At 40.3% G+C, this 20858-nt stretch overlaps 1 protein-coding gene across 1 annotated transcript in view; it reads left to right on the forward strand.

Moving 5' to 3' along the window:
* Mrps6 (mitochondrial ribosomal protein S6) overlaps window positions 1-20858 on the forward strand; it is a 70191-nt gene that overhangs the window by 46882 nt on the left and 2451 nt on the right. The window contains exons 5-6 of the mRNA XM_063225273.1: window positions 6920-6985; window positions 7169-7308. Of these exons, the coding sequence (XP_063081343.1) occupies window positions 6920-6985; window positions 7169-7308 (206 nt within the window). The remainder of the gene's footprint in view (window positions 1-6919; window positions 6986-7168; window positions 7309-20858) is intronic.

Consider the following 20858-nt stretch of genomic DNA (forward strand, 5'->3'; position numbering starts at 1 on the left):
CTTGCTGAGAGGGGATTTTAGTTTAAGGCAAGAAGAGATCCTCTTCTTTTGTTCACCTCTTATCTCTCTTTATTGTAGAAACTTCCACTAATTAGAGTCTCTAGAACTGTGGTTTTATATGATCTGAGGACACTTTGGCTTCTTATGGACTCTTGGAGAAGATGGTGGTTAAAGTAGTCCAGTTGATCCTGGGATTTGTGAAAGCTTGGCAAAGCTCTTAGACAAACCACATGGCCCATAAATAATAGACAGTAGTCTATTTTATCTTTTAGTGCCATATAATATACATAAGATCTATTTTTAAAAATAAAAATTTATCAAGACCTAAGCACTCAAGTACTTAAGGACCATTCATGATATCATTTCATTTAAGAGAAAAGTAGAATTGCAGCCGTACTATTTAACTACAAGGTGCCATATTGAAGCGTAACTGCACAAAGTCAGCATAATGCATACTGTGCTGCTGTGACTTAGAGGTGTTTCTGGCCACTTCTCGTGATGATTTTGTGTTGCTACTGTTGTGAGCTGAAGTTCACAAAAATCTCTCTGAAAGGCTGTATGATGTTTCTGAAACCCTGTGTGAGCAGTTCGCCTCCCATGTACTGGGTGTCACAATGAAAAGCAATCTTTTCTAGTTCTCATGTATTTTTCACTGCATTTGGTGGACATAGCATACAAAATATATGTAAGTTGATTTTATTAGTAAAACTTCTGTTTTCTGGGCTTTAACAGTAAATTTGTTATTATTTTTGGAGGGGAATGTCAAGGATTGAACTCAAGACCTCATACTTGCCAGGCCCCTGCCCCGGTAAAACTGCTACTCATCATCAGAAGTTCTGCTCAGATTTTAAGACTTCAGGTGGGATGGTTAACACCACTAACCCTGGGTGTTTTGAGGGCCATCTGTAGTAGCTGAAATAGCCAGCAAGTAGCATAAATCCAGGTGGCAGCAGCAGCTTTCAGTAGTATGCACTGCGCATATTCTTCACTGCCATGCAATTGCAGAATTCAGTAAAACCAGTTTCACCTCAGATTGTCTTGCAAAGTTGAGTGGTACAAGGGTGCAGTGCAATTTAGTTTTGGCAGGGGCTTTAGTAGTGGCGAAGTTGAACCTTCCATCCACTGCAAGTAGTGTGTTTCATTTTTCAGGGGGTTGAACCCAGGGCTTTCACACGGAGCTACCTCCCATCCCCTTCCCCTCACCTTTTTTCTAGAAACAGTGTGAGGCATCAGCCTCACTAAGATGCTTGGCGTGGGCTTGAATTCACAGTCCTCCTAGGTCAGCCTACCGGAATGCTGGAATTACGTGGGCACCAGCGTGCCTGGATCTACTGTGAGTATTGATGGTGATGGCCATCTATTATTTATGTGTGTAGAGCCAGTACTTCACATAGCAGCCTCTTTCATTTTCATACAGCTGTTATTTTTCAGAAATATGTTCCTGACAAGTTAAGCCTGTTTCTCTGTAATTTTTACCCTTTGATTCCAGCGTACCCTTGAGGTCCAGTACAAATAAAACAAATTTATCTTTTGCATGATAGTCCTGTAAACATTCAAACTCAGCTGTCATATTTGTCATCTTTTGTAGGCTAAACATCAGTCATTTTAGTAATTAATAAAAAGGATAGAAATGGGGTTTTTCCTTCCTAGGATTAATTACATTTTAAAAAATCAGTTCAATTGAGGGGTAGTGGTTTTTTTTTTTTTTTAACTTTTATTGGTTATACAGATGAATGGGTTTCATTTTGGCAGATTCTTACATGCACTTTGCATACTTTACACACCCTGCCTCCCTAGTTTCACATTTTGGGGAGGGGGCTCATTGTTTATAGTTTGCTCACATCTGTACCCCCTATTTATCTATTCTTATATTCTCTCTCCCTCCCTCTTATCTTAGTAGTCTCTTTTCTACTTCTTGGAACCATTTTTAGGCTACACAAGGGAAAACAGGCAGTTTACAGTATGTTTTTTAAGTGACTTATTTCACTCAACATGGTGGCCTTCAGATCTATCCATGGTACAGGTGACACAATTTTGCTCTTCTTTGTAGCTGAATAGTACTCCATTGTGTAAATATAGCACATTTTCTTTTTCCATTCATCTCTTGATGGCCGTCCAGGCTGGCTGCACATGTTGGCTATTGTGAGTCGCGCTGCAGTAAACATAGATATGTAGGTACGCCACCTCCATACTGATTTCCATAATGACTATATTAATTTATCTTCCCACCACTAGTGCAGAAGGGTTTTTTCCTCTCTCTCTCCCATCCTTACCAGCATTTATTGTTTTTTTGTATTCTTGATGATACCATTGTGATGCAGTAGAGGGTTAGGGGATCTCAATGTACTGTATTGTACTTTGATTTGAATTTTGGAGAGAGGCAGTAGTTATAGTGTTCATCTTTTTTTTTTTTTTACAGTGTTTATCTTAAAAAAACAATGCAACTTTCAGCTTCTGTATTTCTATTTATATTCGAACTCTGTATTTTTGGAATGCATGAAATGTTGAATATTGTCACATAATGTTTCATTTAATGATGGACAGCATATAAGATACCATACGATTATATGGTCTGGTGGTGCCCTTGCTGTTTTAGTTTGTGTAAATGATATTCTTGTCACAATGAAATTGCCTAATGATTCATTGCTCAGAAAGTATGCTGCCACCAGTATTAAGTTACGTGTGTTTGCATTTGCTTTCCTTTGTACTAGATAAATTCTGGCCTTTTTTTTTTTTGGTGGTGGTGGTGGTGGTCTTTCAGTACTAGGAATTAAACCAAGAGCCTCAGATAAGCTGGATAAGTGCTTTAGTGTTAAGTTACATCCCCACTCCTTTTATTTTATTTTAGATAGAGTCTCCCTCAGCCTCCCCAGTAGCTGAGATTTTATACATGTACCATCATGCCTGGCTTGGAATTTTTTGAGATACAATATCTGTGGTACAGCCTTTAGTACTATATATAGCAAGTAAGAAAACACCGATGTCAATGTATTGTTGTACATTAACTGTAGCTTCACACCGTATTAGAGACAGCAGGAAATCTAGGGTTCCTTGGGAAAAGACAGGAGTAAGGAAACAAGAGAAAGAGATGGTCTTGGGGAAAGGTATGATTTATAGATTAATTCATTTGACTATTTTTTAGCATAACTTCCATGATACAGACTGTGTTACACTCTGGAAATAGAGTTGTGAACGAAGTAAAAGTCCTTACAACTTTATATTCTGGTCAGTGAAAGAATATTTAGTGATTGCCACAAGTGCTGTTAGAAGTAAAACGAGAATGATTTCAGAATCGGCTCAGGTGGGAGGGCCATTTTAAAAGATGAGGATTCAGAATGGGGGCATAAAAAGAGTGAAACTTTTATCCAATTGTGTGCCCTCAGGAGATGTTGAGAATTGCACTAGAAATGTTCATATGAGGCTTGTAGAATATGAAAGTTGAGAACCACTAATTTAGCAGGAAAAACTAAGGTATGACTGCAAAGTCAGTTTTAGCTGTTCCCCCAAGGCTGAATACCTCATCAGTGAATAAGCTGGGCCTGGAATCCTATTTTTCTAGCTCGAGTTCAGATGCCTTCATTTTTCTTTTCTACAGTGTTTTTCACATGAGCATGTTCAACACCCCACCTTGCCTTGCCAAAATTGTTTCATTGACAGTGTTGTAGGTTAGAGATGACATTAAGCAGCTTGGGAGTTGCTTTCAGATGAGTAAGAGATGCCCATAAGAGGCACCCACAACTTCTTAGAATAGATGGAATTAAATGGTCCTGAGAACTTGTAAATGAGATTTATGTAGCAAGATCATTTACTTTCTGTAAACCATATGCTTATATAAATTGAACATAATGCTAGTTAAGCAGAAATTCCCTCAACCATCAACAACCTAAAATTTTATTTTAATACACTTGTAGGTTTCATCAAATAAGGAAGTTGTCAGCTTGGTCTGATTAGATTAGGAGCATGTGGATGGAGTGGTGAGTTGTAGAATCAGTTTTGAGACCTGTGGTAAGTTGAGGCTAATGGTGTTTATTAGGTGGCGCCCACCCTGTGTGTCTCCTGATGACTCATCAGTTGGAGAATTCACATTTGTATCTATGTCAGTGTCCAGGCTCATGTTTTTATTTTTGTTTCATTTTCTGGTGAGTGGTTTGAGGCCTACAAGCTTCCTTAGCCTATCACAATGTAGAGCAGAGGTTGGCCAGATGGTAAATAATTGAGACTTTGAGGCCACATAGTCTCTGTTGTTATAGAGCTGCCTTTAAGCACAAAAGCAGTCGTAAACACTGTGCACATGCATGTGTTGGCTGTGTTTCAATAAAACTTTATTTGCAAAAACAGGTTGAACTGCAGCTGGCCCATGGGTCCTGGTTTGCTGATCCTACTTTTGTGAAGTAAGGTATATGGGACATACTGAGCAAGCCGAATAAACTCCTGCAGTAGTCCTTCAGTCCCTAAAATTTGGGTGATTTGAAACTACAGTGAAATGAGTATTTGACCTTTATTTATCAATGACAACAAAATATGTTCTGATATTTCCATAAGTTACATTCTTTTGAGGCAGCCTATATCCTTTTTTGAACAAATGTAAGAAAATCTCTTATTTCACAAGCTCTTACTTCAGAATATGGTTCTCTGTTTTGCATTATAAACATTTCAGTAGGAATTTAAAACAAAAGATATTGAGATATATTCTTTTTTAATCAAGCAAAACTGAAATTAAAATGAATTTTGGTAACAGAAGACTAGTCAAAGTTGTTCATTTTTTAGGCACCTCTTCTTCATTAAGAAATCAGTTCATCTAGTGTATTCATAGTTAGTTGGTGGAATGGCAATTTAAGAACTAGCATCTTTACTGCAATGAAATATCCAGTTGTTTATAATGAGGCTTCTATAGAAGTAAGGAAATGCTTTGTGAATTAATGAAAAGCCAGAAGAATTTCACTGTTCATGGAAGTAGAACATATTTACTCAGTGCTCTCATAAGGAGAAGTTGCCATAACCTTCTTACCTAGCTAATATTAGTGGGAAGTGACTTCCACTGTGATTTTTGTTTTCTGGAAAATTCTTTGTTTTATGATAACATTGGTGTTTCCATCAGGATTTTTTAAACCAGTGGTGGGCTGCAATATGAAATTAAAGTAAAAAATTTTCTAATCTTTAAGCTAATGTCTTGTGCACTCTTACTGTCTTCATAGTATTTGTCAGAGAAAATTTATATAGTTGGTTTCCAGTGGTTGCCAGAATACATGTGTGCTTGTCCTGCACTTTTTATTTGACTCAAAATCTTGCATCTTGATTGTGTCCCTTTCCTTTTGTATGTGTTGCTTTTATGTCTTTTTTGCCTCTGTCCTCTCCTGGTTGTGCTGTGGCAGGTCTCCTTTTCCTTGTAGCAGTCTTTGTCCACTTACTAGCTGCTTTGTCTTGGCATCTCTTCAGGCCCAATTTCAGTTCTGTAAACTTTTTTTTAAGTAAGGTCAAATAGGTAGCAATAAAACACTAGACTAGTGCCAGACCTATAGCAGTCAGACATACACGGTTAACCTCTTGACTTGGTTTGTTCCTCTGCAGCTCCTGATTTGCTTGTGTATTTTCTTCCCTGTTCTCCGACATTTCACTCAGACTTGCTTGCCTTTTGAGTTCTGGTACTCTTTGTCATGGCCCTTGTACTTCTACCTTGGGAAACTCTGCCATCTGCCTTCTGGCCCCATCTTACTAAGCTCCTTTGCAGTCACCACCCTGCAGCTCTTTATTTCCATCCTCAGCCCCATGTTTTGGAGTCTGCTTTGCTTTACTTTCTTGCAACAAAATGGACTTCTGATTTTTCTTGTCCTACTTGACTGTGTGCTTTAAATTTGCTTGTCTGACTTTCGAGTCCTCTTGTCAGCCTCTACTTGTCTGTGCTCTGTAAAGTTTTGTTGGTTGGTTTCCTCCCCTGCCTCTATCGTACAATGAGCGCACCTCCTGGGGTCTCCAGTAGCATTTGTGTGGATGACTCTGGAACGTGTGTCTAACCTCCCACCCGTGTTCCAGCCTGGGGAGCCAGGATGTCTCAGATTCAGCATGTCTAAACCCCAGTTCTTCTCATTGTCCCTTGACAGCTCCTCCAGATTTTCTTCAGCTGCTAATGACAGGGCTATTATTCAACCACCAGATTTGGGTGCCCCTTTTCTCCCTTCCCACCCTCATTCTTCACATTGCACTAGTTGGACTTCTCAGATTTATCTTTGTATTGTTTTTCCAACATTTTTTGTTATGAGTATGCATGGAGATATATTTGGGAAAGAAATTCACTGAAATGTTATAGTCTTTTTGTCTCTGGGTAATAAGATTTTTATGTTGTCTGAATTCTGGTTTTTATAACGGACCTTTATTATATTCTTGTCCATGGCCTGCTGACTTCCTTCTCAGCCCTCCTTGAGCTCTGCCTCTGGGACACTTAACTCTTTCCTTAGTCCACTCACACTTTGCTGCCCGTGCTGTTTTATTTGTTTCCTGATTCATTGGTTCATTGTATCTGTAGGCGTCACAGGGCTGCTGTCAGGTAAGCTTTCCTTAATGTCGCTCTTACCCAGCAGAGTGTGTTTCTTCCATAAACCTCTAGTTCCTCCGCCTTTTAAGGTCTTGACATGTGTATTTGTGTTAAGCCCTTTAATAGATTGTAAGCTCAATGAAGGCAGAAATTGGGTTTTGTTCTTCCCTTTCAGTTAGAGTCTTCCAGTTTTTCCTTGGGAATAACTCCTTTTGACTTTTGCCATTGGCTGTGGTTTTGGTGGAATGGTAAACTCAGGTGGCCTGCCAACAGGATGCTCTCCTGGATTTGAACTTTGAATCATGAGCTACAAGAACTGACAGTGATTGCCACTGGTGGCGCCCTGCTGAGGTGCTCTGAAGAAGCCACTCATTAGCTTTTGCCTCGCAGATCGCTGGAGCTGCTCTGACTCCTGAACTCTTCGAAGCCCAATTCTCAAGATTTTCCTTCACACCTGTGAGATACCTTGTATCCTTACTATAAAAGCATCTCTTTAAGTCAAAACTTTTTCTGTTGCTCTTACCCAGAGAGTCCTACCAGTAGAGCTGTTAGGATTGGAACTAACTGGACTTAATCATTCTGGTTCTCACACTGACTCTCATGTTTTGTTTTGTTTTTTTTAAACAAAAACAAAAATAGCCAAAGACTGCTGCTGCTTTGAAACGTACGCTAGAAGCCCTGATGGACAAAGGAGCCATAGTACGAAACTTGGAAAACCTGGGTGAGCGAGCACTTCCTTACAAGATCACCGCTCACAGTCAGCAGCACTGGAGAGGAGGGTAAGTCTGTTCATAAGCATGTGAAAAGTGTCGCTGACTGGCTCAGTTAAGAATACCGATTAATATCAGGAATTACCATAATGTCACCATAGACCCCTGTGTGCCAGGTGTCCTCAGGTACGTACTAGAACTGTAGCTGTGTTGTACAAGTAGGGTGTAGTTATCCTGCCCTTTTGTAGACAGTAATTAGAACAGAAACACTTTGTGCTAACAAGGCTCTTGATGAGAGAATGAACTCATGATTGTAGGAAGCTTTTCTGGTGAGTTTGACCATATTTCCTCCTTTGGCTTTGCTTTGCCTTTAAAACAGCTCAGTGAGCAGTATGTTTTCTGCATTTTCAGTTCTTTCTTTGTAAATGCATCAGTTGCAGATAAAGTATATTTTTTAATTGGCTTTACTATTTCAACTAATAATCACATTTTTCTGTGCTGGCATCTCCCCCCCCCCCCCGCCAGGTTACAGCAACTTCCTCAAACATGGGAAGGGTATAATTTGCTACTAATAACTGTCTTTGTGGAAATTCTCTGAGAACAATTCAGAGATTTTGTTGGAAACTTCTTTGAGCCATTAGGGCATCAGATTTATATTCACAATTTCTGATGTGAAGGAAAGATCATTTTACCTTGGTGGATTTCCTTGAAGTGGGTGTTAGGGAAAATGGAAGTCAGTAGTTGGCACAGTGGGAGAAGTTCAGGGATGGAAGATGCTGCTCTTCCCCCCGGTACTCTGCAGCTCTGCATGCCCTTGAGCAAGTACTACTTGGTGTTTTTCCGCTTCTTTGGGCACTGCACTCAGATAGTCCATTGTCCCATCCATTTGTTATAAAAGCAAATGATAATCTCCACAGATGTGTTCTGTGGCACTAACATTGCCTTAGCCTGTGCATCTCCTGGTCTTGTGCAGTTGGGATGAGATGAGACCTGCATGGAGTCACGCCTCACATGGAGGCTTTCGTAGTGCATTTAAACCGTCTCCTGAGGGGTGGCACATATTACAGATTGATTGCTGTATTACAGATTTCCTTTGATTGCTGTACCTTGTTTTGTGCTGGTGTTTAGCTTCTTGAGAGTGCTTTGGAAAAAGAATGCACCTGAGTAGCAGGAAATGCACAGGGGCTGGGCCTTTTCTGCAATCATAATCATAATGATAATGAAGGAGGGAGACTGGGGCAGAGTTGTACTTGTAACCCACCTACCTGCCTACCTGCTTTCTTCTCTCCTGCCCACCTCTCTCTCACTCTCCCTTCCACTGTTTCTTCTCCTTCCTAACTTTTATATTAACAAAAGGATGTGGATTTAATAGTGGACTATGGATCTTTTTGCCTTTTTGTTTAACAAGAGACCATATGCTAAATACGGTGATAATAAGAATCCCAAATATTCAGGAGGCTGAGATAGGCAGTAGGATCCCTTGAGTCCAAGAATTTTAGGCCAGGCTGGGCAACACCAAAAGATCCCATCTCCCAAAGAAAGGAACATACAAAATCTGGCCAGGAAGTACTAGCAGGTTGTTGGGTGAAAGGCCTTGGACAAGGAGAGCAGTTTCTTTTTGTGTGCTTACAGGGTGAGAGCCAGGCAAGCTCTGTAGTGCCAAACATCCTAGTCCACTGGTGGCGAATCTGTGGCATGCATACTGCAGTGGCTGTTTGTATCGTTGAAGGCTCTAGGAGGTTCACTGTCACTGTCCTGGTTCTTTGACTACATTTCTAACAAGTGCCTGATGCTTCTGTGCAGGGCCAGTGCATGTTGGGGTTAGGGGTAACAGGGTGTGGCTTTTCTTTATAGATGGAATAAATTCAGGTCCTGGAAGAACCCACCGGTAATTGGATTCTGTATGAGGTGCATGTGTCTCGTCAAGGACTGTCACAGTCACTAAATTCATTGGCATTTAAGAATATATTTCTGGTTATTTTATTTTAGACTCCTCAGCAAAGTAGGGGCAACACTTGTACAGTGAATTACGGAAAAGGGATGCCCAGCCAAAGTAGGAGAGGTGCAGGTTTTAAGTTTTTTTCCTGAGATACATCAACATCTGGTGTTTGTTTAAGGTACAGAGTACATTTCAATGAGTAGTCTCTGAAACACTAATTTTTCAGATATGGCCCAACAAAACCACAACAAAAACCAGGGATGTATGTGGACAGTTAGATGTGGAAAGCCTTGCATGACTGAGTCCCTTCTAGAAGTTCACATATAAATGGTAAGGAGCACTTCAGTAAGATCTCTTTATTTGACCATGTCACCTTCTGTTTTAGGAGCACCTATGAATATTCTCCATGGTAGTTTTTGTAGATGAACATAGGAGGGCTAGTGTATTTGGAGTTACGTGAATAAAGATTTGGAATTGAGTGGTGTGTCCAGGTGTCTGCAGTAAGGAACTTAAGCTTAGTGGATGTTTTCTTGGTTCAGCTCATACCCCTGTAATCATTAACCTCAGCCATATTTATATCAGGTTTTTTCTTCATTTGACAGATTCTTCATGTGCATTGCATATAACCAAGAAGGTGTTGCAGGCCTTTATCAAGTGGATTCATGTGTGCCAGGACTTCTACGTGTTAGCAAGGCTCAGTTTTTAAAAATGATTAAAAGGAATCAGAATAGGATTATTGAATATGCACTACCACTCAGAATTTCATCTTATTTTCTGCAGCCCTGGAAGCCATAATATATCTGTTAACTTTGATGATCTTGATGCTAGTGTGAGAGTCCCTTTCGTTGCTGCCTAATGGAGTGAGCCAGAATGCCCTCCAGAGTCCACATTTCATGGTGGTGCTGTGTGTATTGTGTGTTTATGCTTTTACATTTAGAGTATGGTATATCCTAGTGCCACGCCCCATGCGACTCCTGAAGTTCTTGGGGTTAAGGACTGCAAGAGGATGAGAAAATATGGAGAGAAAAAGCTGGGGTCTGGTGGACCCCTTATCTTCTGGATGGGAGGAAAGGTACTGGCTCCTCCCTGCAGGGGTGTTTATTTATACCTTTTAGCAACTTAATGGCACATGACACCCTGTTGTCATAGCAACCCATTGTTCAGATTGTCTTGGGGCTAGGTGTTCTCTGGGCTGAAGCAACTTCTTCAGTGGCTTGACCAAGGCAGTCTTTGTTCTTGGAATGGTCATGCTCCAGACTTGCATGTGTGGTCAATTTCCAGCTTCAGTGGGTCCCAACATCCTAGTGGTATCTATAAGCTTCAGGAGGGTTTTTGTGATTTGTTATAGCTCCTGATGTCAAGGAGTTTCCATTCTTTTTCTTTTTTTTTTTTTTGTATGGGGGATCGAACTCACAACAGCATGTTTACAAGGCAGGTGCTTATGCCGCTGAGCTAAATCCCCAGCCCCAGAGTTTCCATTCTAATGTGTCTGCATAGTGTTATTAGCAAAGGAAGTACACATGAAGGTGCCTGAATGGCAGTAGTGTTAGCTTTCACAGTGCTGGTTCACAGCATCCAACACCCGCAATTTAAAGGAGGAGAGATTTAATTTGGCTCACAGTTTGAGGGATTCAGTACATGGATGGCTAACTCCAAGGCAGAAACATTGCGATAGAAGTCCATAATGTGACTGGAAGGCAGATCAGGGTGACAGAGCTAGAAAGGAAGAGGCCAGGGACCAAAGACCCAAAGATCACATCTTCATTCTCACTCAGAAGTGTCCTCTATTAATCATCTGTGTGATCCCAAAGCCAGTTGAGTGTATGCTGCACTCAGACTGCCATGCCAGTCTAGGCTGACAACCATATGTCTGTGCCACAGTTAATTCTCAGCGTATAGGGTAATTGCTATCCTCATTCTCCTACGCATGTCTCCTCTCTCAATAGCAGTCTCCTACTGTATACAGGCCAGGTAGGCTGAAGGGGAAAGGACAGATAGAGAAGTGCTTGGGTAGGAGAGATCTGCTGCTTTAAGATTAGTAAGGAAGTCTTCCCAGAGGAAGAGGGAATAATTTGAAAATGGTCCCTTGTATTATGCCATTTTATGCCAACAATAAAAATATAGTCATTATACTCCAAGTATTAATTTGGTCAGTTCCCACTTTAGAAATAGGTTACATTCCTGAAATGTATCTATAAGTCTTGTGTAAACTGTGAATTTGCATGTAGCTGGGGTCCATTTTCAACTTTTTTTTTTTTTTTAAATGCTGTTCTATGTTCCCCTTGGCAGCAGAATGGAGCCTGGGTCTGGTGATCCTTTTCAGGAATAAGGACAATATCTTACATACATGTAGCTTTTATTTACACTATTTTTCCCCCCAAAGTCAGTCACATAAGTCAGTTGCCAGTGAGGTGATGTGAATTTAGGAACAAGGTGGCTTCGACCAGATGCCCCTGCTGCTTGGTTAGTGTCAGGTCAGGGTGGTTAGTGATTTGGATCTTCTGGACCAGCTTCCTAGACAGATGCTTCTGGTCTCACTCATCACCTATTGCTATGAAAGCAGTGTGTTAGAAGGCCTAGAACCATTCCTACCTCTGGATTCGCTTTGGTCTAGTCTCTCAGTGTCACATGCTCTCTTTGATTCTCTTGTCTCTTCTGTGGGAAAGGAAAGGTAACGTAGAAAAGTCTTACTACTGTACCCTGTCTCACTCTGTAAAAGGGGAGGATGTCACATACGTAGGTTGGAGCAGAGGGAGTAGATGCTGCTTTAGACTTTTTCAAGAAGAGTCAGGCATCGCAGTAACAGCCCCTTTGCTAGAACACTGCAGTGTCTTGTGGCAGGGCTGCAGATGATTTGAGGCTCTCTTTCCACTAGATGGGGCTGGGCAGACCGATTGCTATTGCAGGAAAGGGAACTATAGAAGAAATGGGTCTACATTTCATGTTGGGCCTTGTGCATGTTACAAGAGGAAGCCTCAGGTGACTTTTGGCTCTGCCAAATTTGATTTTACTCCCTGAGACTGAGTTGACCTCCATGTGTTTGAATAAGAATTCTGTCTTTAGTATTGAAAGAGGATTTCACCTTTTTTGCTCCTTCTTTCCATTTTTATCTGCTTTAAATTCTGGGTAGGTGCTTGTGGCAAAGTTCTGCTGGCCTATATACTAGATACTTTTCTATTTACAGATAAGCAGAATGATAAAAATAACTGACTGTATAGTGAATCAGTGGAATTTTACCAACTCCCTCCGCAAATGTATCTGCATCTTACTCCAAAAGCTTTGGCACTCTCTGTAGAGGAGATTGATTCTCCTCTGTAGTTTTCCCATTAGCTAACATTTCCATGTTCTTGTGCTTTCCTGCCAGCATTAAGTCAAGGCTAGCATCCTGACCTCATTCTTGTATGTAGGTGCTCTGCCACCTGTTTTAAGGCAGGGCTGATGTGTCTTTGAAGGTTTCTTTTAAGTGACAGTGCCCAAAATTGTAAGGACTCTGCAGCAGGTTTATTGGTTTCTATAGTATATGAGACCCAGCAGATTAAAAAAAAAGAAACGGGGCTTTTCCATGAAGAGGGTGCTCAGTTTTAAACAGAGGGTGCCCCACTTTTTCGCTGGATAATTTACTGCTTTTGTAAAGCCCGAATCCAGAAAGAATTAACCTAAACAGTCTAGGAACCGGCATCAACAAATCTGTTTCCTACTTTCAAAAAGGCTCCAAGATGCTTTGGGGCCGCAGAGCTCTCCTGCCTCTTCCCCTCCCCCACCCACTGGGAACACTTCGGTGGAAATTTCCACTTGTCTGCCTGGGGAAGGGGAGGGTGTCTGAGAGAGACAAGCGGCAAAGACTATAACTCCATTTCAGGCAAGCTCTTTCTGTGGAAAACATGGAAATACACCGTTAAGACAAATGTAAAATTTTTTTAAAAAGTACAACCTTTACTTTTAAGAGCACTAAAAACACCCAATATTTTCTCTTAACACCTTCGTGGGGAATGGGACTAGGGCTCAGCAGCCCCAGGTGTCTGCATAGCCTTGTGTCAGAAAGTGACCCAGTAATCTCAGATTTTAGAACTGATCCTTTGGGGAGGAGGATACAGGACATTGAGCAGCTGGTTTCCTTGCTGCTATGGCTGGAAGGTTCTTGGTAGCATTGTGTTCTAAGGTTGGGCACAGTATTTTGGAAAGCCATTTCTTTGGGTATTTTCAGAACTCTGAAGTTCCAGTCATTGTAGTGGAAAGTATACTAGTGTGAGAATGTCTCAAGAAATTCATGAAGATCATGTGGGCCTGCTATGTGCAGAAGTAGTTAACCCTTCTTTGGCCTTTGCACATTATCATCTAATGAGAAATGCCTGAGTCTACTGAACCTGTTTTGGCCCCTCTTTCATGTCATCTGGTATCAGTCATCTCTTTACTTCCACTTCTGCAGAATTGGTTTAGATGAAGAGATTCTCTACCTAAAACCATGTGTGGGAAGCCTTGTTTAAATGTAAGCACTGCTGGTCCTCCTGCTTTGGATGAAGGTAGTGCTTAGGCTGTCTACCTGATATACAGAGCCATTTCTCTTGTGCCATGTGGCACCTAAGTGAAGGTGCTGCAGGTGTATAATTAGATGTGAGATTATTGAGCTGTATTTCAAAAATAATCTGCCCACTTACTGGTCTAATCAACTAGAAAAACTAGAAAGTTAACTGTTTGGAGTACATTATTACCACTTACTGAAATGTCAGCTTGGGGACATGTCTAGTCAGTAGCAGTGAGTCACAATTCTAAGCTGTTTTACCAGAGTAGGGAATTTGGTGAGGATGAAGATGGAGATAAGAGAACTCCATGTGTGTTAGGGTTTAGATCTTGTGTTTTGACTCTTACCTGGATGGTGATATCAAGAAGCAAACTCCTACACTTCATTGTGCCTCTTGCTTTTTTTGTTCCTCCCCCTTGCAGAGCAGGAGGGAAGGAAGGTGGGGCACAAGGCTCTCAGATTCCTCTGGAGACACTGCGCCTCTTTTCTGAAGGCCTCCTTCCCTGGAACTCAGCTTCTGAATTCCAGAAGTGGCAGTCCTCATCAGGATGTAGGCAGTGGCTGTGAAGGGAACTACAAGATCATTTTTTTCAGTATAACACTCCTCCCCATTAAAAACATCTTTTGGTACTGAGAAAATTGAACCCAATTCTTCTTACTGGGCTACACCCCTAGCCCTTTTAAATTTTTTGAGAGAGTCTCTCTTAAGTTGCCCAGTTTGGGCTTGAGCTTGGGTTCCTTCTGCCTCAGTCTCCTAGAATGCTAGGTTTACAGGCCTGTGCCATCACAGCTGGCTTCTAATTCCCAGTTTTCTAGGTCTCTTAAGGAACCTAGGCTGTTGTGTGAAAGGGATTCCCTAAGTTCTCAAAAGCTGGGCCGACTCAGAATTGCAAGCAAGTTGCGGGACTTTTGACTGTCGCGTCTGTAAAAAGTCTCACTTTGACTCCTCAGGTCGTGTGTGGTTAGCTTCACCCAGCAGCCCACATTTGAGTGTCCATGACTGTGACAGCATTGCCATGGTCTCTGACAGGAGCCATAGTTTTTGCAGAACTCTGGGTTTTTGCTAGCACGGCAAGCTTTGCTGCTTTTATCCTCAGCTGGACTTCATGTTCTAGTAGAAGAGGCCCTGTACAGCTGATTGTTTTGACTTCTTTCTGAGGTCTACCTGTGAGAGATAGTGACTGGTTAAATTTGTCCAAATGAATAGATATAAAAAGCAGTTAGGAATTGCTCAGAGTCCTTTTTGTGTGAAGATCATGATGAACTGTTAACCATTATGTGTGCTGGGCCCACTAAAGCAGAGATTGAGTTTATCTTGGTCTTTTGCTTAGTTCTCTCAGGGTGGGGAAGGGCATCATGATTCCCTGTGAGAAGGAGATAATGAGTTTTAAGAGTGGTGACTAGTATTCATTTCTCTGCCACTTCCCCCCTTGTGTATTTGTGGTGTTTCCTTTTTGGGGAAATTTCCATAGTGTGATAAGGAGCCATGGGAGTGCAAGTAGCTTTGCCTACATCAGCCCCAGGCACAGATCAGCAGAATGATAAGCATGAAATGACCCATCACAAGCCATGCTTTCGCCACAACCCATTTGCATTTTGGCCCAGCATTCTTGTTTGGGTTTGGTTTATAAAGGAGTGTCATTACTGGTGGAGGGGAATTCAGGTAAAACTGCGAAGGCTTTTGGTAATAGTGAGGAGCCTCCAGAAGTCTATGTCCAAATTTGGGTTTTCAAGACCTTTAATTTGGGTTTTCAAGACCTTTTTCTAGGTCTTTGCTTCATCCTTGAGAAGGCTTCAGAGTGCTGGTGCTAAGTGGCAAGAGATGTAGCAGACAGGAAATTGTGGAGTCCTGAGCTGTCTCTTACAATTACGTTCCTTGTACATAATCAACCTTAATTCTTTCTCTGTCACCCTTCCCTCCCTCTGAGCTTGTCTGTTATGCTGTGATTTGGGGCCGATCTTACTTATCTGAGCCTTACTTTCTTCAAAGTTGGACTGCCCTGTTCTTAGGGTCCTTTTCAACTCTTATGGCCTGTGATTCTGTAACCCATTTGGCCTCAAAGCGGTCGGTTGCTTCTTGTGTTGGGAATCCAAAGACCTTCTGTGTTTGAATCCTGTGTATGGCCTCTTAGCTCAGTAAGTTTTGGCTAGTGATGGAATCTTTCTGAGTCTCTTTTCTTAGCAACATTAGATTGTAAGAAGACTAGGAGGGAACGCGTGTGTAGGAAACCACACACTAGAAGACTCAGACATACTCGTTGCTGGGAGGAGACTGCTGGACCAAACCAGTACTCAGTTCCACCTCCTTCTCTTCTTCTTAGTGGGTTTTCCCTGTCCTTCATCCTTTGCCTCAGAAGCTGTTTAAAGCATGTAAAAGCAGTTTGAAAATTATAGAGTGCTATGTAAGACAGTTCAAGTTTCAAAGTACGAGCTTTCTCATAAATTTGGCCTCTAGCTTACATCCTCAGGTATTCTTGTTGCTCTATCACCATATGGCACTCAGAAGCTCTGAGTGTGTTCCTTAGGGTTATTTGCTGAGTGCTGGTGTATGGAGAACAATATCTAAGAAGACTGAGGATTGATTGGTGGAGGGTTGAGTGGGTTGTTGGCAACTGTAAACATACTTTCTCTTAGAGTAAGTTTAAGCTCCTAGGAGCCCACAAACATGTGTCTCACACCTGAAAGGAAAGTGGAAAAAATCAGTGCCTACTCTTAATTATACTGAAAGTAAAATCAAGGCAACTCCAGACATGGTGTTTGACTAACTTGAGTGTGTGGAAGGGCAGATTTTACTCAAGGGAGCAGGAGGCACATGGGGGCTGCTGGCGAGGGCCAGGCATGCCTGCATCCTGAGTGGAGATGCTCTATTACTTCCCTTTACATTCTCTGCCTCCTACCTTAAGCTTTCAGCACAGGGTTCTAAGTAGAATAAAGCAAGAGAGACAGAAGGTGAAGAAGCAGCTCAGAGAAAATGCATGAAGGGGATGTTACCAAACAGAGAGTGAGGTCATGTCTGTGGGAATTTGGAAGGACATTTTGATGAATACTGAATGAAAGAACACTTGGTTAAATGGGAAGAAATGCCAGGGTTGTGTGGGGTGAGAACTCCCAACCTGCCAGCAGAGGACTGAAATGAAATGACCACGCTAGAGGGCAGGGGAACTGGACAGATGCTGTGGGTTGCCGTGGAGGGAGTGATTTGAAGATATTCTTACTTAGTGTTTAAGAGTCTTGATCAAGGCAAGTGAACAATAATTTAACAAATGATGACTTCATAAATTGGGTGATTGCAACCTCTTAGGCTATATGGAATAGAAAAAAGCAAGTAGAATTGAACCCTGGAAAGTTTGGCCCCATTACTATGCAATTTTCGGAGTAAGCCTAAGGGGTGGTCAGAAGTCACTTAAGCTAACAAAACATCTGAGGAATTTACATAATTTTCAAGAAAGCTAGGAAATTTAATAAGCTATAATCATGCCTCTTTGTCTCCCATAATTAGGTCATTCAAGTCCTGTCCATTCAGCTTCTGAATTATTTTTAAGTCAAGAGTGAGATAATTGACATACACTGAAGAGTCTATAAAATACACTGTTTACTAAGGTTTGAGCTGTGTGTACATGTGTGAAACACTACAGTCAAGACAATATTTGTCAGCCAAGTCTCTTATCCTTCCATGCCTTTTCATTATAGATTCTTTCCACTTAGATTTGTTTATATTTTTTAGAATCTTAAATAGAGTCAGATTATATATATAGTAAACCCCCAAAATTTGTGGGGATTTTGTTGCTAGAGCACCCACAAATTGCGAAAAACCAAGAATTTTAGATACAGTTAGAAAAATGCCCATAAGTGCCCATTTTTATAGTCTAACACTTAAATATGCTGTGTGTCCTGCAGTTAAGCAATTTAATAAAGCCTTAGAAGGTGCAAGATGTTTTGGCAGCATTTTAGGAATCTTACGATTTTAAGAAGAGTGAAACCGAGAACATGAGTACAGCAACCTTATGCAGGAGTGCTGGCGGGAGGTGGGTTACAGGGCAGCAGCCAGTCAGCAGCAAAGAGAACTGAATAATGCTTTTGGATTGGCTACTTGCAGTCCCCCTGCTTCCCCTCCCAAAAAAACAATTACAGGCTGTATTTGATGTTTCCATGAAATTTTGGGGTTTTTCCTGAACAATGATTAGTCGGTTAGGTTTTAAGGAAAAATCTGCAAAAGACTTAACCTCAGCTTTGTGGGGTTATGGTATACTCATTTTCCACTAGTTTCTTCCTTCATCATAATTCAGTTTGAGATTCTTTAGTAGTTTATGCCTTTTATTTTCTGAGTAACATGCACCTGTATGTTTATGAGTGTATTTTGAAGGATCTATGTCCTTTCCACTTTGGGGTTGTTACAGGCAGAGGACAAGCTGGTGTGTGGACCACTGCTGTAATTTCTGGTGGGTACTCAGTAGCAGAATAGCTTGGTCATAATGGCATGTTTGTGTTCAGTTTCATAACAGGTCAAAATGTTTATTTTCAGATTGGTCATGGCATTTGCATTCCCATTAGCGGTGTATAAGAGTTTCAGTTTCTCTACATCCTCACCAGCACTTGGTATGGATGCTCTTTTTCAGTTTAGCCATTCAAGCAGGTGTCTCTTTATGGTTAATTTGTATTTCACTAATGATTAGTGGTCTGAGCATCTTTTTGGGTGCTTTTTGCCATTATTAATCTTGAGTGAAATGTCTGTTCATGTGTTATCTCCATTGTTTAAAAAGTTTTGTTTTAAATTATTTGGAGAATTCCTTATATTCTGTGTACTAATGTTTTATCACACATCATTGGCAAATCTTTTGTGGCTTGTCCTTATTCAAAGAGCTGTTTTTAATTTTGATGAAATGTGATTTATCTAAATTTTCTATTATGGGTTGTGCTTTAATGTTGTGTCTGAAGATGCCAAGATCACAAAGGCTTTCCTTTGTTTTCTTCTAGAAGTTTTATCACTAATTTTATAATTAGTGTTACATTTTGGGTTAATTTTCTTCAATGATACGCATATGGAGCATAGTTCACTTTTTTCATAAGAATATTGAATTGGCCCAGCACCATTTGTTGAAAAGACTGTCAGTTCTCTACTAAATCAATTGAATTATCACATACTGTCTTGATTAATATTGCTTTAAGTCTTGAAATTAGATGTAGTTAGTTCTTTACCTTTATTCTCTATCCAAGTTTTGGCTATTGTACATCATTTTGTTTCCATCTGAATTTGAGAATCAGTTTACCTGGATTTTGATTCTTTTGAATCTGTAGATCAGTTTAGGGAGCATTCACAAATAAATCTAAGAATTTCTACCCATTGCCAGTCTTAACAATTGGGGAGATCTCTACAGAGTAACAACATAATTGAAAATAAAAGAATTTTAGGGGCTGGGGATTTAGCTCAGTGGCATAAGCGCCTGCCTTGCAAGCGCGTGGTCATGAGTTTGATCGCTGGTACCGATAAAAAAAAAAAAAAAAGAATTTTGTAGTGGCAACATGGGTGCTATAGAGGTTGAGGCAGAGGGCAGTTTTTCAAAATAAAATCTGAAAGATTAACAAAGTAGAATATAAACTTTATTGGTTTTGGAAACTGGAGGTAGACATTGGTATTAGCTCATTGGTAAAACCCATTGATAAAGGTAAAAGAAGAATCACATGGAACTTCAGAAATGCCTTGAAATAATATTTATCTTAGGTAGGCATGAATGCTGCCCCTTCATTAATTCCAGGCTCCAATATTCTCTTTTTCTTGTAAGAATTGATTTCAGGACCTGGGACTTAGCTCAGTGGAATACGTGCCTGCCTGGCAAGCTTGCAAGGTCATGAGTTGATCTCCGGTACCGCAAAAAAAAAGAATTGATTTCATCTTGGTATCATCAACTTTCACAACATGAGAAAGGTGTATCTCCATTAGTGTAGGTTTTGTTTATTTCTTGAGTAACATTCTGTCATGTATTCCTAAATATTTCGCATTTAATTCCAAGATTTGATTTTTTTGTTGCTGATAATATAAAATACAACTGACTTTTGTATACTGATTTTATATCTTAACAACTTTGCTAAACTCACTTACTTTGATATATTTTTCATACAGTTTCGGTTTTCCCAGTAAGCAGGTCATCTGTAAGTAAACAATTTTACTTTTTTCATGCCCATCTGGATGCCTTTCATTTTTCTTGTTTTATTGTACTGGCAAACACCTCCAGTTTAATGTTGAGTAAAAGTGACCACAGTGGACATCTTTCTTTGTTCTTAGCCTTTCGGGAAAACTGATTCTGTCATTTGGTGAAATAGTACTCATTGGATTTTCAAAGATATCTTTGTAAGTTTGAGGATCATCCTTTTCTATCTCCAGTTTTCTGAGAATTTTATCAGGAATGCCTGGGATTTTGTGTGCTTTTGTTTTGCATTCTTGAAATGACCGTGTGTGTGTGTGTGTGTGTGTGTGTGTGTGTGTGTTGAATTTGTTGGGATAACCCCTCCTTGGTTGTGAAATATTGTCTTTTTTATGCATTAGTTAATTTGCTAGTATTTTGATCATGAATAATATTAGCCTGTTCTTTTTCTATGATGTATTTTGTTTTGATATTGTGTAATCATCATAAAGAGGACAAAACTTCTTTATAAAAAGAATAAAAATCCTCAAAACAAGTTGAAGTATGTTTTCTTATTTTTGGGGTGAATTTATGACAAAATTTTTTTTCTTAATGTTTGCGATAATTGACCAACAAAACTGTCTGGCATCTGTAGTTTTTTGGTGGAAATGTTTTCAACTACAAATTCAGTTTCTTGTTATCGATGCATAGCTGTTCTTGTTATCTATTTTTTTGTGAGCTTTGTATTTTTCAGGAATTTATCAAGTTTATTATAAAAGTTACTTATTTCTTAGTATCTTTTTAATATTTGTAAAGTCTATAATCACTTTACCTCTCTCATTCCCAGTATTGATAGTTTGTGTGTTATGTCTTTATTGATCAGTTTCAGTAGAAATAACATTCATTTTACTGATCTCAGTGAACTGAGTTTCATGGGTGTTCTCTGGATTTTGTTTGTTTTCTGTCTTAGAGATTTCAGCTTTCATCTATTGTTCCGTCTTCCTTACCTCCTTTTTACTAGATTTAACGCCCCCCCCCCAAG

The sequence above is a fragment of the Cavia porcellus genome, unplaced genomic scaffold (genome assembly GCF_034190915.1).
Source record: "Cavia porcellus strain 051 isolate PalLab524CR breed Dunkin Hartley unplaced genomic scaffold, mCavPor4.1 scaffold_15, whole genome shotgun sequence".
Classification (NCBI taxonomy): Eukaryota; Metazoa; Chordata; class Mammalia; order Rodentia; family Caviidae; genus Cavia; species Cavia porcellus.